Source organism: Chelonus insularis, unplaced genomic scaffold (assembly GCF_013357705.1).
Source record: "Chelonus insularis isolate UGA/USDA-ARS -01 unplaced genomic scaffold, ASM1335770v1 contig_130_pilon, whole genome shotgun sequence".
NCBI lineage: Eukaryota > Metazoa > Arthropoda > Insecta > Hymenoptera > Braconidae > Chelonus > Chelonus insularis.
In genome coordinates, this window is record NW_023276371.1 from 955,807 (window position 1) to 975,993 (window position 20,187).

The following is a 20,187-nucleotide window of genomic DNA, read 5'->3' on the forward strand; positions in this document are numbered from 1 at the left end:
TAAATATATGGCGAAGAATTTTATTTTTCCTCACAGATATGTAGAGTACTAATTATTATTATAATTATTACTATTATTATTTTTATTTATCAATAATCGATAATTCATTGTCATCGATATGCTCAAGTTAAAAGCGTCTCATATATTAAGACTATTTTGCATATTGCACTCAATAATAATTATGTAATACATAAGAGAAAAATTATTCAAATATAAATTTTGAAAAGAAATATTCAATATTGACTTTTTACAATAAGAAAACTCATTTTGATTTTTATGAATATTACAAAGAGATTTGAAAATTATTATTTTTTTTTTTATTATTATTTTTTTTAATTTCATAAGAACATGGCATTATCTAATTTACGTTGAAGTTTATTTCTGCTCCTAATTCTTTGTTATCAATTTTTCAGATAAATGATACCCTATTTTATTATACTGTCTTTCAATGTTTTTATTACATTTATTATTATTATTATTATTATTATTATTATTATTATTATTATTATTATTATTATTATTATTATTATTATTATTATTATTATTATATCCATTCATGATTTATTAATAATAAATTCATCGATCACAATTTTATTTAATTCAGCAGAAATTTAATTGCAGAGAATAAAATTTCAATTAAAAATACGAATGCTTTAGCATAAAAGTCTTTTAGTAAGAATTCATTTCACTATCAAATTGTCTTGAATATTTTTTTTTTTTATTATATTAATAATTTTTTTAATGATTTCACTAATGATTGATTCTCTAATTAAATTGCTATTATAATGATAAGTAATTAATTAATAGTTTTTACTATTTCAACAATCATCAAAGTATTTTTTTTTAATCATAAATGTATTCGTTCTCTCTCTCTTCCTTTCTCGCTCTCTCTCTCTCTCTCGCTCATTGTTTTTTCCTATTTTTTATTACTAATCTCTCAATATTCTTCACACAATAATGACAAATGTTAATAGCATCATTACAAAAATCTTACAACTATTTAACAAAAACCAATCTCATAACAATTGTTTATTTTCATCATTTATCGCATAATTTTTATTTATGTTATTATTTTTTGGCTCAAAACAAATCTATTCGAGCTTATTACATTTAAAAGCACTTTGAATTTATATTTACTGATTACTATGCAAAAAAAAAATAATTAATGATGCCACGATTATAGGTGTTCGCTTTTATTTTTTATATCGATCACTCAGACTTAAATTTATATAAATCACAGATCCTGAATAACTAATTACTGTCTTAATTGATTGTGCGTTATATTTTTTACTTATTTCTCTCGTTGTGTGATATATTGTATACTATAAAATTGTTGTACATCGAAAAGAAAAAAAAATATTCATTCAAAATTAATGATAAATACTTGAATAATATTTAAGTCTATCAAAAAATTTACTCAATATAAAATTATTAAATATATCATTTGTAGAAAAACAAACAAAAAATTCGGAAGATATTTGTGATTGATATGAAATAGTTGTACCACAATCCATAAGTAATTAATTAATTGGTTATTTTAATAGAAATATTATTTTTCTTTTACAAAAATTTGTCAATTTTTATGATATAATTCGATAATTGTACATTTGAATATTATGAAATAAATTAAGTCTGAGTTATCGATTATTTTAATTATTGAATAATTCTTAAGTTAAAAAATCTTTAAAACAGATAAAAAATAATAATTTGTATAATTATTTGTTGAATAAATATATCTGATATGACATGATTTCGTTTCATAGTGCGTTTTATAGAGTACATTCACTCATACTACAAATGCTTTTGAATTTTTTTATCGAATCTAGATAATATTTCGATTATTCAATTATTTATTATTTCTAAAAAAAATTTAAACTATCACACTATAGCAATGAAATATATATATATATAGAACTCGGCAGAGTTGTTCTTACAAACTTTATTATAATACGATAAAAGTATGAATTAACTTCTTTCGTATTTGCTTCGTAAATAATCTTCTATATAAAATAACATAATATAATAAAGACCAATCGATTATTTAAACTCAACTGACTGGTCTTACATATTGATATCATTTTTATATTTACGCTTGCTCTTATAATGATCATATTTAATTATTAATTTAATATACTATTAAAAGCCAAAATGAAATAAATTTAATTTACATAACGGCACATTTTTCCTTAAGGCTTATCGCGTTGTTGCTTTGTACCGGCTGTAATGACACTGAACGATTTTTTTCAAGTGTTAAAAGATCACGAAAGAGTGCATTTACGTTGTGATTGGTCTTGGCTGAAGTCTCAAGGAATCCACAACCCCAATTAGCTGCTTCAGCAGCACCTTCACTCATTGATACCTCGCGAACTGAAGGACTCTCATCACACTTGTTGCCGACCTGTCAAGTATTATAAAACCATCATATATCTAGACTAGATATCAGTCTTTCATTATGAGCTTATCAAATGGATCATTATTATATTTCATTATTCGTTAATAAAAAAAAAATATCATCTTAAATCTTTCATTATGCTTTACAGATTTCTTTGAATAATGTTGACTTTTAATTCAGTCCAGTAAATTTAAGTACATAATGAAAAACCATGAAATGTTTTCAGTAAATTTACTTACCAGCATAATTGGAATTTGTGAAATATCCTGTCCTTTGAGCTCTCGTATCACTGCCCAAATTGGCCGTAATTCTTCTAAACTTTGTCGCGAACATACCGAGTACACCAGGATGAAAGCATGACCTTTACTTATTGAAAGTCGCTGCATAGCGGGAAACTGATGGGACCCCGTTGTATCAGTAATTTGAAGCGTGCATATATTTTTATTACAGCTTATCACCTATAAGTTAAGTGTATTCTCTTTTTAGTTACCCATTTAAAACAATTATTTACTCAATTAGATTAAAATATATTGAAAGATATATCATTCCAGCTTCAACGAATTATTAAATTACTCCATTTGTGCGCTGCTTGAAAATGCTAACGATACATTACTATCAGTATGTATACAGTCCGATCAATAGAAAATTTAGCCGAATATGAAACTTTATCACTCATTTGAATAACTTTACTTCAATAACAATTTTATTTCAACAAACGATCATATATGTCTCCATTATATCCTTGATACAAATATCAGAAAATCATTTCCGTAAATCTACAGAAAAAAAAAAGATAAACACGATAGAGCACGCATCTCATAGCTTATACAGCACGAGTCCCTGATCAGTTTCCACATGCTTGCAGCAGAATATTATTACACATATATATTTGTAACAAAAAACGATGATGATAATTAGATGAATATATGTAAAATTGAATAAAATATCTGACTAAATTCTTCAACTTTCTTCTTCATATTACCTTAACCTTGATTGGCTATACAACAAATCAAGTAACTAAAAGAAAAAAAAAAATTTTCCAATTAATGACAAGTCAGTTGAAAGTTTAAACGTACCTGTCGATATGTATCTTCAATAGTAGGAATATATGACTCACGAAACGTTCCTTTCACAAATCGTAAAACAAGAGAGCTTTTGCCAACTCCACCAGCTCCAAATACGACGACTCGATAGTCGTTGCTCTGTTCTGGCATCCTGACATCGGCCGTCGCGACTGATTGATCCCCCAGCCACGGGGTCCCTTAATAAAGTTCTTCTATTCTTGCGTTCGCCGTGCCAACGCACGAGCATGCGACTATCCACGTCGCAGTCTTACTACTCCGACCTTTTTCCACTCAATAATCTTGTCCCTCGTCAGCTGATCAAAGATAGAAATTTTCCCCTCTTTGATGTCAACAATTGTTGATGACGCACGGAAAAACTGATACAATTCGTATATGACGTTATATATTACAGGATAACAATTAAGTTTTCACTTGAACTTACGTCAAGTGATCAACTCTTTCATGTAGAGCTTCGATAAATGTTCAATCCTTTTCTTTACACTTGACAATAAAATATTGATGAATTAGCAGTGATAGCTTTCTAATTACGGGAATATTTTTTCAAAAATTCGTTATATTTAAATTCCTAGTTGATGATGTCAATATTTTTCTTTATTAATTTTTAATGTCTTGAAAATTTATTTTAAATATTTTTTCCCTTACGAACCGGTATTAGTTGTAAATGGCAACTCATTGAAGTTCAAATTTATTAATTAAAAGGTTACATCCCTGATAAAAGTATAAGGATATAAGTCAAGTTAGAATAAGGGAGAGGTCAAGAATATAGTCACTTGCTTGCACTGTAGGTCGATGCACCACGGATCACTGATTTCTTACTTCATGAAACACTATCTCTCTGAACAATTTCCTCTTTTATTCGGAAAATATATTGGATATAATAATTATCTTCGATGTACGTTATTTTATTCAAGTACTTACGTATTTGTTTTATACTTTAATTCGTCAAAAAAACGTTTACGTACTTTTCTATAGTTATTTTAGATTTAAAAGGTTGTTCTGATGAAAGTTTACGTATTTTACGTTACGAAACTAAAGCACACCCTCTCTGTACACCGGATCTAAGAACGACTTTGTGTACCGATACGTGCGCACTAATGTTGAGTGTAAAGTCTAAAAAATCAATAACATATCCGAGTGTGTTAGTGAACGGAAAATTGAGGGTTTCTGTGTTTGTTATGTATATGATCAATTTTGATACTTTACTGAATGCTTTAAAAGTGAATAGATATTTTACGAAGATAAACTATAACAATATATTAATAAATGGTATTGGATTAAATAGCCTTCTATGGCACAATTTGTAATCTCTGAATTAGTTATTAATTTGTACAATTATTTTATTACATATCGACAAATTTTTCTTAGCAAAAATTATCATGATTATTTACATGCAGGAACACTTTAAAACTAAGTTTAAACTTTAATAGTTTTATAAATTTTATAATGACCTTTCTTAGAATTAAAGTGTTTTGTTCTAGGCACCTCCTATCAAAGCTAAGAGTTTTTCAATACAGGGTTTCTCAATACAACATCACTGCCCTCATTTTCAATTGAATCATAAGCCCAACGTCGATGGATTCTGTTGGAAAAAATATTTATCAAATAATAGTATAAACAAATAATCTATATTGATAGTATTGATGTTGATACCACACCTGCATTCGTGACCACATTTAGTAGAACCACATTTAATACATGGAAAATGACATCCGGAACAATCTAACTGCAGACAATCACATATATTAGTTCCAGTTTGAATAAAAACCCCACATTCATCATATAAAATATGTTTTTTGCTTCCGGGGTATAGTCGACGATGAAGTTTTCGTTTTTCTCTCTCACTGCTTTGAGGGTCAAAATTTTGTAGGAATTTTTTAGCTACGGTATCGGTGACTTGTTGTTTATTAGAATAACTACGAGTATTACGTTTCTGAAATATTTAATAACACAAAAGATTAACAAGAAAAATTTTTGACATTTTCAAATAAAATGATCATGTACCTACTTTTGAATTGTTTGCTTCTTCCGTTGAATCCATGACTATGATTAAAAATAAATAAAATAAATATATCCATAATTTGTATTTAACTAATTATTATTACTTGAATAATTATTATTATTAAATGAAATATCTAACCTATCGATTCGTTACTCATAAATGTAACGATAAATCGTAAACAAAGATCAAAATAATAATAAGTTGATAGTTATTAAGATCAATCATTTACGATAGATATCTCTTTTTTTTAAATTACATTTAACATCCATAAGAATACAATAAATATTTACTTGTTTACTAATAACGTTTATTGTGTTGTTTATTGTGTTTGTGTAAAATATTTTGGCAATTTGGATATTGGCACACTGCGACATCTAACAGTAAAGATAAACATCATAACCTAAAAACTTTTCTAACTGATTTCTACTTTATCATCAGTCGTCAGGTATTAAAAAAAATGGCGACGGTAATGATTGATGGTTTATATGAAATAGTAATTATTTAAATAAATATTAGTATAATTATAGATAATTATTAGTAAGTTCATTCATTAACTTTAATATTAACCTCTAAACATGTTTTTTTTCTATCAGTTTTTATAATTCATAGGCAACGGTTGGGTAAGCAGACGACCTTGACCTTGGTTCAGACAATCGCTTATACAAATTCAATGGACATTATAGATGTATATATAAGTACATACTCTTTCATTTGCAATGCTTTCATTCATAAACGATTTGGACTTATTTGAACAATTACTCTTTACATATTTACAATAATTTATAATCAGTGATAATATTAAAACAATGTAGATATCAACAGGAGGAAATGGATTAATGTAAGTATTATTTTATCTTCATTGTCATTGCAAAAATAAAAATTATTATTATCATTCCTAAGAGTATTTGATATTAATTACTCCCAATGTATATAAAGAGTAATTATAATTATGATTACATCACTTTTAACAATGTCAATTAAAAGAGAGAGCATTTAGTCATGAATTCAGACATTTAGGAGAAATGAAGTAAAGTTGTGTGGTAGAATAACACTTACTCCAAGCTTCCATGTGATGTTTATGAGTGTAGTGGGTGCCACCACGCAGATTCTCATCTGATCCTACATTCATCTTTTTGCTTTCATTGATTTCTACAACTATTATAGCTATATGTTTTTTTGCTTAGAGTTGAAATATTATAACCACTTCTATCACTGATAAATGTACTTTATCTTAATTGTAAATTATCTTCAATCATATTCTATCACTGGTATTGAATTAAACATTAAAGTACTAGGTTTTTATATCGAATAAATATTCATTCATTATATTTTTATTTAAAACTCTTATTTAAATGATTGAATATCAAGCACCTTTTTATTTATTATACTTTTCTTATATTGATAATACAAAAGTAATATTCTGTAGAAGTGAAAAAGGACCTAGGGTTTCGACATTCAAAAGCTTTTTAAAAAAAGATACTTTTAAGTTTATAAAAATAGGAGTTAATTTCATGAAAAATCACCTAAAATTTTAAAAAATAATCTTTTAAAAATCTTGAAAAAGAAGTCATTGTGTATCAATTTCCAAAGTCATTCAGTGATCTAATGACCATATTCAGATTTCTATTTCTATTTATAAATTTAAGTGGTATTGGTCAAACCAATACAGCCCTTTTTCTTCAACTTGTTGGTATATTTTTTTTACAAGTCTAAAACTACTACCACCTACCTATACCCGTGTGTTCAAGCAGGTAAAGTTCCTTAGTCCACGTCTGTTAAAATGAACACTATTTTCCAAGAATCAAACAAATAGCCATAGACCTAACTCAAGAGTTCATTCTTTATCCTTAAAATCCTAGATCAAGATAAAAATAAGATCATTCTTTTTAACTTGCCTAACATACTTCACGTTTTTGTTTTTTTTCTCTCCTCTGATTAATGACTTTTTCTAAATGTTTCATTGTGTGCATTTCCTTTTTCCGTTCTTATCCTTATTTCAAGAAAAACGAACCTTGGTTATCCATTTCATTGACCATTTCCTAAAAACTTAAAAAGTTAAACTTATCTTAAAAGTAATCTATCTTTCTATTCAATAGCATAAAAAAAGATTCAATTATATCTGAATAAGGTGTTTAAATTACCAAATGGTTTATGTAGAATTTCCTTTTTTTTTTCTTCAAATACATCAACTACTTCTAAATTAAATAATTATTCCTTTTTTATACTATGTTCTATTCTACTGTATTAATTATTTATAAGGATGAGTGTGTTTATTTGAACATGTGCAAATACTTACTTGAATAATAAAATATAAACATCTTTTACAGGAATTAAAAAGTATTGTAGTAAGAACGCTGCCGGATATGAGAAGGCGAGGGACGTCATTATCTTATCTTAAACCATTTCCTGTCAACCTGGGTCCTCCTTTCACATTAATCACACATACAACACACATTCTGTACGTCATCCGTAATTTTACAACCATCATTATACATACACAGTGCTATGCCTGCACCATGCTCCTAGGCATTACTTCCGGTATACATAGTTCATACAGGCATTCAACAACACCGACAACATCTGGATGAAGCTCCAATCATTCCGGTCTCCTTTAAGGTGCGAATACATGTCTTGGAGTTATGCTTTGGTAATTTTTTTTTAATTGTAATTTTTATTGTTAATATCATGGATAAAATCGTGAGAATTACAGTATTAGATTCAAGATTGGAATTGTTAATTCTCTTCATCATACAGACGTTGAAAATGCGTAGAAGGGGAAGACGCAATTCAATGTGAAGATGTTTAATGATAGTCAGAGCACCAAATGAATGGAATGTTAGCCCACGTTTATGAGTGGGAGTTCTTCAGCTTGAAGGACCTCGATAATGTAAAGTCTACATGGCTTTAAAAGCATGTGATATTGAACATTTTGCATGGTTATTTTAAACTCTACTTAATTATTTAAAGCTTTTGCATTTATTCTTTACCCTCATTATTATTATATTATTTAAAAAAAAGTAATAATTAAAGAAATCTGCATTTAATTAAGTAATTATAGTTACTTCAGTGTAAAGATCATCATATTGTTTTTTTTTCAGGAATTCATTGGATAAATTTATAAGTACATAATAAACATTGCTCCAGCATAGTAAACCAAACATTTGCCCACACAAAGAGCAAGAGAGATAACGTAACTTTCCCCTCTACTATTTCAAATCCTAAAGCAGTTTCCCCGCATGATTCTGTGAAGTTGAGACTGCCTACGTATAGTATCGTTAATGAAAACGTCTTTTGTCAATGAACTGACGTCAGTACGTGCAAGGATTGGTTGGAAGTAGTGCGCCACGTGACTTTGAACCAATGGCATAATATCTTGTTATTCCCCTTGTACTTGTCCATGCCGCCATTTGTTCATTCTCAACGGAAAGACGCTCGAGGAAAGGTGTGGCTGAGAAAGGTTTACGACACGGGATTGTGGTGGCTGAGTGGGCAGTTACGGATAAGCAGACTAGAATTGTAATACCAACTTGATAGACTCGTTTATTAGTGAAAGAAACAGATTTATCAAATACGTATCAAGAATAATAGACAGCTGTTCGTGGGATACCATTCAAAACAGAATAATTCAGTGTGATTTTAGATTGTTCATGTTGTGTGTTAAAGTGTATATAATTCCTTTATTAAATTTCTGTGTAATTCCAAAATTAGAAATAACTATTAGCTAACGAAGATATTTAGTAAACAATCATTGTCATATAAATCAAGAAGATAATGAAAAAATTAGGATTGAATGAACAGGCAAAGTGAAAAAAAAACAGAGGGAGTTAGAGAGCAGTTAACCGTACGCGCAGCATCCCTCCGTGAAGCAGTATCGTCCGTGGGAGCAGAGAACACAACCACTTGGCACCGGAAGAGGGATGAGGAACACGATGCTTGGAATGTTGCCATCAAATGTTTAAGTAATATAAAACATTGTGGTTGTGTTTTAAATAGTGAAACTACTATTGAAGTCATGGAAAGAACTGCCTAATTAGTTGTGTTATGATTTATTTATATAAACATAAACATTCCAATGAACGAGAGTTGATCAGATGTGTCTTGATTAACGGTGCGATCGATAATCGAGAGACGACAAATATAAAAAGACTGCAAATATATTGGTTAAATGGTTTCTTTATAACGTGATTGACAACAATATTTTTTTCTATGAAAAAAGCTAAATTGTTTATTAGAGGTCAAGAATTTAAATAGATGCTTATAATTGATTTGGAAGATTTTGTTATTAATGTGCCATTAATATACGTCTGTGGCTTTATTTAAATTAGAAGATCATCATTATCATAAAAATCAAGTGCCATATTAATGCTTAAATTCCATTTAAGTACGGATAGAAGTGACATTGTATAAATTATAATTATTACAATTTTTTATAATTCAAAATGCCAGGAGAAGGAGTAACAGAGGAAGGTTTTGTTGGACCTGAATGGCTTTTTAGAGAATTACGATCTCAATGTGGACCCAACAAGCTCTTGATTTTAGACTGTAGAGCACATTCAGACTTCTTAGAAGCTCACATAAGAAATTCAGTACCTCTTGCCATACCTAGTATCATGCTGAGAAGGTTAGCTGCTGGCAAAGTAGATTTATTGGCTACCATTAGGTGCATAGAACTCCGAAACCGAGTCGAAGTGTTTTTATACGGTGATGAAGACAGCAGGGGTACATTTGTGTTGATTGGAGATTCAACAGATCCAGCTGGTCATCAAGGGGAAACAATCCAGGTTTTGAATAGAAGATTGAGAAGCTGTGGTGGCTGTGTAACTACTTTGATTGGTAATAATAAATTCTTCTTTTATTGCTCATTTTTTCATGTCACTTTTTTCTTCTTCATTCAGTTAATTGTCAATTATGGTCAGTGACCTGAAAGGTTAATAGAGTCATCCTCACATCAAATATCAGAATATAAATTTGCAGTTGCTTCATTGGTTGCATGATGAATATTATTAATTTATATTCTTATATAAAAATTTTTTCCTTTTTTTTTTTTTAAATAAATTCGTTACGTCTTACTATATTACATCGCTTACGTATTTTCTATCTCTATAAATGGACAATGTGTTGGAGGAGAAGTTGTGAATGGAGTATTGATTTGTGTGGGAGGGAATCTGGTGTAAGACGAGCTCATAGTTTGTAATTTGTAACGTCAGTTTATCGATTAATTTAATATAATTTCATCTATAGTTGTTTATTTACATAAATGGTAATTAGTGTAAAATTTATTCAATATATTATTTAGCTAATGTTAATTATCATAAATTTGTAATTCCATAAATCTGTCTATATTTTTTTTTTAAAAACTTTTTTGAATAACAAAATCTTTTTTTTTTTTTTTTAAACTATTCAGGTGGTTTTGGAGCCTTTCGAGATCGTTATCCAGAATGGTGTGAAGGTAGTCAATCCGATATAGAAGGACAATCAACACAAGAGACAAACGTCGGCGAATTAATGGGCTTACGGTCCTTACGTATTTCTACACTTCCTATAAGAGCTTATTCTGATTCCGATAGCGATAGTACATGTGATTCTGTTGGTGGGTATTTTTGGAGCAATTTTTTTTTTTTTATAATTATTTTTAAATAAATTATTGATTTTAATTAATTAACTTTTAATTAAATATAGGTCCTGAAGAAGACAAAGACTTTCCAGTAGAAATTTTGCCACATTTATATCTCGGAAATGCAGCAAATAGTGAAGATCATGAAGCTTTATCACGCCATCAAATACAATATATACTTAATGTAACACCTGATTTACCAAACGTATTTGAAAGTGCTGGTTCTATTAAGTACATGCAGATACCAATTAGTGATCATTGGAGTCAAAACTTGGCGAGCTTTTTTCCTCAAGCTATTCAATTTATTGGTAAGTTTATTATTTTATTTTCTTTACTATGTATAATATTTTTTAAAACATGAACCTCTAAATGTTATCATACTTCATTTATTATTGTTTTTACTGTAAATAAATGGAGTAATTTGTGATGTGACGTAAGTCCAATTTATAGTGCCGATATCTTAAAACAGAATAACTAGATTAAATGATATTTTAGACAGGATTTCCGGTTTGAAAAAGTTGAGTGGCTGGTGAAATAGATTAAGAGATATTTATAAATAGATTATTTTCTCACGTGTAAAAAGTATTTGGTAATTAAACAACGGACGTCCGGCTACAATAAAAATTCAAGTTTTTATACAAATGAAGAAAACTTCAAAATCTATAAATATTAATTAGTGTTTACATAGTAGAGATAATTGAATATTTGATTTGGTTTTTTTTTTATTTTCTACTTAATAATTTATTTAAGTTAAATTTTATGAATATATATATATATATATTTTTAAATAATTTTTTTAGCACATTATTGACTTTAAAAATATTGTTCTTATCTTATCGGCGAGGATTCATAGACTTGAAATTGTCGTATACTTAACGATGATAAATTGTAATGAAGTAATTTACCTTTTCAGAGGAAGCACGTAATTCCGATAAAGGTGTTTTGGTTCATTGCCTAGCTGGTGTATCAAGATCTGTGACTATCACAATTGCTTACCTCATGCATAAGTGTAACCTCAGTCTTAACGACGCTTTCAACTTAGTAAGGAGCAGAAAAACAAATGTTGCACCTAATTTTCATTTCATGGAACAGCTGCATAGTTTTGAACGGGAATTGAGAGATAGAGGTGGTCGTAAACGTGACAATCAACGGTGCATTGGTGCTTGCCAACCTGATGGACCTTGCAATTGTCCTGCTCCTAGTTTTCTTAGTCCAATTGATCTGGGGATGAGTCCCGATTCAGGTATTGAATTCGACAGGTGGGCTGCTAGTACACCAGCAGAATGAGACGGGTCTGGAGGGACCCAATACAAATTTTAGGTCCCTCCCCACTTACCTTCACATTTGTGAAAATAGCTAGGATAACCTTATAGTAAGAGAAAAATCAATCGACAAGAAAATTCAATGTATATATATTGAAACTTTTTCATGTCGTACGATGCGACTTTAGTCACAACGAAAAAAATTATTAAATTAATTGGTTGTGACTTAGGGAGAGAGTAGAAATAATGACTGTATAATCAATGACGGTTTTGTTCGCCGGTCGAACGGGTCAAAGTGAAGTTTTTAAAAATATAATTAACTATATGGTAAATTATATTATTTTCTAAATTAGTAATCATTTTGTAATCAAGTTTTTTTTGTAACAATTTAAACTGAATGATTAACAGTGCAATCGCTAAAACTTATCGTTATCACAGCTGTTAACTAATTCAACATAAAATTATTACACTGTTATTAAATAAAAATAAATAAATATCCCGCAGGGCGGGATAATTAAACTTGATACCGCGTTTTTCTATATCTATTTACGAAATTTTTATAACGCGGTTTAAATTACTATGTAAATTTATTCAAACCAATAGTAATCTAATGGGTGCAAATATATTATATATAAATTGAATTTTCAGAAAACTTTCATTAATGAAATATAATGACTAATCGTTTTTTTTTTCTATTTTTAACTCATATTTCCCTTTAGTATTTGACATTTGAAAGTATTTTATAAGATTAATGGAATAAAACGTGAAAAAGTAAATTATTTAAATATTTCTTTCATGTATATAGTACATGAATAGTAGAAAAAATATATGTTATAAATGAATAAACTTGAAGAAAAATTAACTATGAATCAGTGAAGAAATATAAAATAAATATATTGATGAAAATGAAATTTAAACCGACACTGTGATGTCGATGCATTGTATTTTCTAGAATATAATTTTATACCTGTATAGTAATATAATCGAATTTAAAATGCTATTTTTTAATAATTCTTCCCTCAAAACCGTCGATTATTGAGGCTGTGTTTCATTTCTCTCGACTATTAAAAATAATATTCTGGTAAAAAAAAAATACATTACTGTTGTAAAATCTAAATATACAAATGTTGTATTAAAATGCCTCCTGTATGAGCAAGATAAAATATATTTCGTTGTTATACTATGTACAAGAATAAGAAAACAAAGTTGTCAAAAATACTATCAATACGTAATAGTAATAATGGATGAATTGTAAAACTATTATTAAATGTGATTTAAAGATACACAAGAGTGACTTACTTTAGTAGAAAATATACAAGATAATGTATAAAAACATTTTTTGGCTTCCGAATTAATATTAATACACACATTTAATTGTAATAGAGAAATGTAAACATATTTGATTCAATTTACAAATAATGAACAAATTCACTTACTGTTAGATGAGTGCATTTAATACTGGGCATTCCTCATACTTGACAAACGAAAATTGTTAGAGTAAAATAATTTATATTCCAATAATTTTTTCCATGTTTTAAATGAGCACAAATTGATATATTCTTTATATAGGTGGATAGGAATTTCAATATTACTATTCTATTATGAAATCTGAAAAATAATAATATAAGTATGCGCACATTTTGTTGATTGTACAATTTTTTTATTAGGATCAAATATAAATTATATATAAATATAAATATTAATCTAAAAATTTAAACAATCGGTGCGACATTGATTAATCATGCAGATCTCAAGATGATTAAGGATTTATTTTTATATAAAAAATGATAAAGAATAAAATAAATGTTAAGACTACATTCCAACTACAAATTACTACAAGTTAATAAATCAGTGTATTAAATGTAATCATTTATGAATTATTCACCCAAATGAATAATATGAATATTATTTTTCATGTAATTACATGTGAATTTAAAACAATTAAAGCCTTGTAATTGCAAAAATAAATTATTCTATCTATAAAACAAAAATAAATACATACATGATGTTAATGTAATAACAATATTCTACTAATAAACCGTTGTTTGTTGTACTTTTATTGGATTAAGTTGTCCAAAAAATCTATCAGATATATTAAAATAATATAAAATATATAAATAATGCATACAAATTATTATTTTATAATCATATCATTGTTGTACATGTGTCACACAATATTTAATTTGAATAATTTTATATCGTATCTTACCTGAAATAATACATATTCCTTACGCTTCTGTATATGTATACTTTGTCGCACTGAGTTAACACACAATTTTATGTTTATTCAAAAATTATACATATACGTATATATATATATATCCTTTCATATAAATTTTCATATAAAAAGATTGTAAAAAATACCATCAATTTATTTCTTTTATGATTTTCATTTTACATGATAAAAAAAATCCATCATTTACTGAACAAAATTTCCTTACATTTATTTGTTAATAGAAAAAATATTTTGTTACCAATACATAATACATTAATCTAGCTTATTAAGTTTAATATGTGTGTAGAACATTTAGATACCCTACCATGAGGATCAAGCATAGATTTACTTATAGACATAGATTTTAACAGTTCAACAGTCTCATTAGATTGCTGTATTATTTGGATCAAAGCTTTGTTCTCTTCAATATTATTACGTGCTATTGTCAACAGAGTACCAAGAGCCACAAGAATTCGGAAAACAGCTTCAGGATCTTTTAAGCCCGCGAATATCTTGATTATTACATTACAGACTTTCGTCCTACCAGGAACATTATCCGTTTTATAAAATGCAATAACTAAATTGAGAATATACGTTGCAATTGCTATCTATAATAAAGAAAAAAAAAAGAATTAATTTTTAAAAATTCACATAGCTTTTTTTATTATTAATTAAATGCATTTTATTTAATGAGCTTACTTGATTATTTTTATTTCCAAGAGAAGATAAATCAGATAAATATTTGAGCACATTATCGGCATTCATCAAGTCTAATCTCTCACCTTTTTCATGATTAAACATATTACTAAGTAATCTAAACGTTAACATTTGATTGGCTAGAAGTGCATCTTTTTTTAAATGACGTTGAATTATAGGTACCAAATTGTCGTTACACAACTGATCATTTATTGTCTTATTCAGCACAACTAGCCTCGTAATATCAAGTGCAGGAAAAACATATTCATCAGACCAATCGAGTAGCTTCCACAAAGTATTGATAACTTCAGGATTAAATTTATTTTTTGCTGCATCTACTACAGCTACTAATTCATCTTCTGGTATTTGCTGTTCAGCATTTTGCTTACTATTAAATTCTTTCAATTTTTCTATAACAGTAAATATAAAAATTATTATGAGAAGTATAAAAGATATAAGTATATGATAAAAAATTGTACAATACCTAAAATGGCAGTAAGATTTGCTTGTTCAAATTTTAAATAAGTATTGTGAGGTATATATGATGTCGTAGAAGACTGAGGATTTGTAATATTATTCTGAGGTATATAACGATTAGCTCCCGTGAATGGATCTGCATTAGAAATATTTGCTTGAGCTTGAGATATATTGCTTGATGAACTTGAACCTGGTATATAACGATTGCCTCCCGTAAAAGGGTCAGTTAGTTGAGAATTAGTATTGAATACTGGTGTACTCTCAGAATTTTTGATGATAAAATTAGCAATTTGATCTAAAAACATTTGACTAAGTCCATGTTGATGAATAAATTTTTGTGCAACGTGCCATGGATCCTCAGTTTTATTGTATGGTAATTTTAATGGTGGTGCTCCTTCTTGTACATCAATATGAAAAATGTAATCATATTCTTTTCCATTGTAAAGTTGCTTAGAGGATTTTTTTCCTGTTGCTCCAACAACATCTCCTACTTTATTCCATTTCTTTTCATTTTGAGACCAAGAATAAACAATGGGTTTACCATTTTCATTAATCATCTTTATTTGCCCTTCATGTGTTCCGGGTTGACTAAGTTCTGAAATTGTTGGCATTCTGTAAAAACATAATTTATTCAATTATTAATTTAATAATAAGTATTTAACAATAAATTTGGGTTTGTAAAATTCATTTACGTATTTATATTAATATTCTCAGCGAGTTCTTGTTGAGATTTAAGTTGGTCATCATTAACTTGGTGCTCCCAAGCTTCTAATTCTTCTGCAGAGGCCCAACGAGATGAATCATTCGAGAATATCCTAATTATACCATCTGAAGATCCAGACACAATATCACCATTTACTAAAAAGTCAACACACCATACTGATGATGTTGGTAGAGTTATAGTTTGATCTATTTGTCCATTTTTCCAAACACGAATTGTTTTATCTTCACCAGATGTCACAGTTGAAAGTCCATTTGACAGTATTGCCATGGAATAAATATAATTTTCATGACCGTAATACACTCCCATACAGCTTCCACTAGTTGCATTCCAATGTCTTATAGTAGCATCATTAGCACACGTTAAAAATTCATCATCTTTTAAAGTTGCAATATTTCTAACACAATCAGTATGACCTTCAAGTGTATGAAGTTTTAATCCATCTCTTGTCCAAACAATTACCGACTTATCTGCAGAACCAGTTAATATTAATTTATTTGGTAGATCAGCAATACACCAAACGGCAAGTGTATGTCCTTGCAAAATTAATCTGGGTTCTCCAATATTATCTAAATGCCACAGTTTTCCAGTAAGATCCCAAGAACATGACAGAAATGTACCTTCTTCATTGCCAGCTTTAAGATTACATACTGTATCTTCATGAGCTTTCATTTTTATCATGGGCTCTTTTTCACCTAAGAGATATACACAAATGTGACGATCATTGCTTCCGGTAATAATTAAACTTTTAGGATATCTTTCAGTAGAATGTATAACACAAACAGAGCTCACGAAATTTGAATGTCCTTCTAAAACTGCTGTTTCAGCATATCCATTACTACCTCTGAAAAATGAATCATCCGTTAATTGAAAGAAAAATAATAAATACAACATCTTTTTAGCGTCATTAATGAGCCGGAAAAAAGAATGATATATCATATTTATAGGAATTTTTACCGGTTTGGTAACCAAACACGAGCAGTTTTGTCTCGAGATGCTGAAACAATGGTTCCATCTTGAAAAGTTGCAATTGCTCTCACATCTTCACTATGTCCGAGTAAAGTACAACTTAATTTGTAAACGGGTTTATCCATTTTAAGATTTTCTAGTGCTGTTTGTAACCTGACTAATTTTGCAAGTCACTAGAAATAGGTGTTTTTGTACAAAGAAATACGATAAATGGGTCTGATTCTCTTTCCAAATTCTGTGAATAACCACTCTTTTGAGGTTTGCATATCAAATGATAATTTTTATTATTTTTTTTATTGTGAATTCAAAAATTACGCCATCTGATGTAGTTGTCGGTATTCAATGCGATAATCAGAACACCAATACCTACGACAGAGAAGAGAGACCAGTATGGAAGTTCAGTGCATATAGGAACTAAGAAATGCAGACAGCATTCGTTAACATGACCGCAAGATGGAACGCCAACCCGGCATCTAACAATAGCTGTAATCATTTCTCTTGCCACCAGTTATTTGCAGAAAAAAAAGCTTTGCTCCAATAAAACATAAAAAAACGTTGAAACGCTCATAACTCGAAAACTAAGCGAGATACGGCTTTTTTGACGGGGATATCCTATAGGGGGAGCCGAATTTCTTACTCAGGTCCAGATCTTTCATATGAGCCCTTGATCAACCTCGTAGCATCATTGCATAGAAGTTATGCATATTTTTATGTTTTTCCGTTTTTCAGGAATATCTCCTGATTTTACACACCAAATACAGTCAACAGCCAGTGTTTGGAAACGGTCTCGTCCCCTTCTTTTCAATGACATCTTCAATTTTATGATCCAAGCATAAATACGATTTTTTGCATTTTTTGAGGTTAGAAAAGAAAATTCTCTGATTTTGATGATTGGTGGTCATTCCGTACGTTTCAGTGCTCTGAAATTTGACCTCAAATATCTATTCATCCTTAAACTCGTAGAACCGGTAATGAAGGAGAAACCGGAAATGGCGGTCATTTTACCATAAATTATGCTCGGATCATAATTTTGACTAGTGCACTGGAAAGCTCTTGCTCTCAGGAATCTATTGATATGCTTATGGTCCATGTACCTCGTATAGATCGTGAGTTATGGGCAAAAATCGAAGCTATGCTCCAATAAAACATAAAAAAACGTTTAAACGCTCATAACTCGAAAACTAAGCGAGATACGGCATTTTTGACGGGGATATCCTATAGGGGGAGCCGAATTTCTTACTCAGGTCCAGATCTTTCATATAAGCCCTTGATCAACCTCGTAGCATCATTGACATAGAAGTTATGCATATTTTTATGTTTTTCCGTTTTTCAGGAATATCTCCTGATTTTACACACCAAATACAGTCGACAGCCAGTGTTTGGGAAACGGTCTCGTCCCCTTCTTTTCAATGACATCTTCAATTTTATGATCCAAGCATAAATACGATTTTTTGCATTTTTTGAGGTTAGAAAAGAAAATTCTCTGATTTTGATGATTGGTGGTCATTCCGTACGTTTCAGTGCTCTGAAATTTGACCTCAAATATCTATTCATCCTTAAACTCGTAGAACCGGTAATGAAGGAGAAACCGGAAATGGCGGTCATTTTACCATAAATTATGCTCAGATCATAATTTTGACTAGTGCACTGGAAAGCTCTTGCTCTCAGGAATCTATTGATATGCTTATGGTCCATGTACCTCGTATAGATCGTGAGTTATGGGCAAAAATCGAAGCTATGCTCCAATAAAACATAAAAAAACGTTTAAACGCTCATAACTCGAAAACTAAGCGAGATACGGCATTTTTGACGGGGTTATCCTATAGGGGGAGCCGAATTTCTTACTCAGGTCCAGATCTTTCATATAAGCCCTTGATCAACCTCGTAGCATCATTGACATAGAGTTATGCATATTTTTATGTTTTTCCGTTTTTCAGGAATATCTCCTGATTTTACACACCAAATACAGTCAACAGCCAGTGTTTGGGAACGGTCTCGTCCCCTTCTTTTCAATGACATCTTCAATTTTATGATCCAAGCATAAATACGATTTTTTGCATTTTTTGAGGTTAGAAAAGAAAATTCTCTGATTTTGATGATTGGTGGTCATTCCGTACGTTTCAGTGCTCTGAAATTTGACCTCAAATATCTATTCATCCTTAAACTCGTAGAACCGGTAATGAAGGAGAAACCGGAAATGGCGGTCATTTTACCATAAATTATGCTCGGATCATAATTTTGACTAGTGCACTGGAAAGCTCTTGCTCTCAGGAATCTATTGATATGCTTATGGTCCATGTACCTCGTATAGATCGTGAGTTATGGGCAAAAATCGAAGCTATGCTCCAATAAAACATAAAAAAACGTTTAAACGCTCATAACTCGAAAACTAAGCGAGATACGGCATTTTTGACGGGGATATCCTATAGGGGGAGCCGAATTTCTTACTCAGGTCCAGATCTTTCATATAAGCCCTTGATCAACCTCGTAGCATCATTGACATAGAAGTTATGCATATTTTTATGTTTTTCCGTTTTTCAGGAATATCTCCTGATTTTACACACCAAATACAGTCGACAGCCAGTGTTTGGGAACCGTCTCGTCCCCTTCTTTTCAATGACATCTTCAATTTTATGATCCAAGCATAAATACGATTTTTTGCATTTTTTGAGGTTAGAAAAGAAAATTCTCTGATTTTGATGATTGGTGGTCATTCCGTACGTTTCAGTGCTCTGAAATTTGACCTCAAATATCTAT

The 20,187-nt window shown here is 29.6% G+C and overlaps 4 protein-coding genes across 6 annotated transcripts; 1 reads left to right on the plus strand and 3 right to left on the minus strand.

Moving 5' to 3' along the window:
* Positions 1 to 701: 701 nt before the first annotated feature.
* Positions 702 to 3,653, minus strand: LOC118070624 (GTP-binding protein Di-Ras2). Its single transcript, XM_035089339.1, has 3 exons — positions 3,469 to 3,653; positions 2,632 to 2,850; positions 702 to 2,398 (listed from the first exon to the last, which is right to left on the minus strand). Exons 1-3 carry the CDS (start codon positions 3,604 to 3,606, stop codon positions 2,165 to 2,167), a joined length of 591 nt encoding a protein of 196 aa, XP_034945230.1. The 5' UTR covers positions 3,607 to 3,653; the 3' UTR covers positions 702 to 2,164.
* Positions 3,654 to 4,471: 818 nt separating this feature from the next.
* Positions 4,472 to 5,760, minus strand: LOC118070633 (ARL14 effector protein). Of its 2 annotated transcripts, XM_035089360.1 has the most exons (5): positions 5,615 to 5,760; positions 5,483 to 5,517; positions 5,133 to 5,407; positions 4,926 to 5,056; positions 4,472 to 4,587 (listed from the first exon to the last, which is right to left on the minus strand). In XM_035089360.1, the coding sequence occupies exons 1-4, from the start codon at positions 5,631 to 5,633 to the stop codon at positions 4,972 to 4,974; spliced, it is 414 nt and encodes a 137-aa protein (XP_034945251.1). In that variant the 5' UTR covers positions 5,634 to 5,760; the 3' UTR covers positions 4,472 to 4,587; positions 4,926 to 4,971. The 2 variants fall into 2 exon arrangements, with proteins under 2 accessions (XP_034945251.1, XP_034945241.1); XM_035089350.1 differs by lacking the exon at positions 4,472 to 4,587 and having other exon boundaries at positions 4,789 to 5,056.
* A 168-nt stretch (positions 5,761 to 5,928) lies between these two features.
* On the plus strand, positions 5,929 to 14,271 carry Mkp3 (Mitogen-activated protein kinase phosphatase 3). 2 transcript variants are annotated; one of them, XM_035089317.1, is made up of 7 exons: positions 5,929 to 6,013; positions 6,086 to 6,314; positions 7,804 to 8,123; positions 8,575 to 10,309; positions 10,881 to 11,066; positions 11,156 to 11,398; positions 12,004 to 14,271. In XM_035089317.1, the coding sequence occupies exons 4-7, from the start codon at positions 9,916 to 9,918 to the stop codon at positions 12,375 to 12,377; spliced, it is 1,197 nt and encodes a 398-aa protein (XP_034945208.1). In that variant the 5' UTR covers positions 5,929 to 6,013; positions 6,086 to 6,314; positions 7,804 to 8,123; positions 8,575 to 9,915; the 3' UTR covers positions 12,378 to 14,271. The 2 variants fall into 2 exon arrangements, with proteins under 2 accessions (XP_034945208.1, XP_034945216.1); XM_035089325.1 differs by lacking the exons at positions 5,929 to 6,013; positions 6,086 to 6,314; positions 7,804 to 8,123 and adding an exon at positions 8,245 to 8,363.
* Positions 14,272 to 14,527: 256 nt separating this feature from the next.
* Positions 14,528 to 17,688, minus strand: Plap (phospholipase A2 activator protein). The gene is made up of 5 exons (XM_035090486.1): positions 17,419 to 17,688; positions 16,433 to 17,305; positions 15,748 to 16,352; positions 15,267 to 15,673; positions 14,528 to 15,175 (listed from the first exon to the last, which is right to left on the minus strand). Exons 1-5 carry the CDS (start codon positions 17,553 to 17,555, stop codon positions 14,846 to 14,848), a joined length of 2,352 nt encoding a protein of 783 aa, XP_034946377.1. The 5' UTR covers positions 17,556 to 17,688; the 3' UTR covers positions 14,528 to 14,845.
* Between the last annotated feature and the right edge of the window lie 2,499 nt (positions 17,689 to 20,187).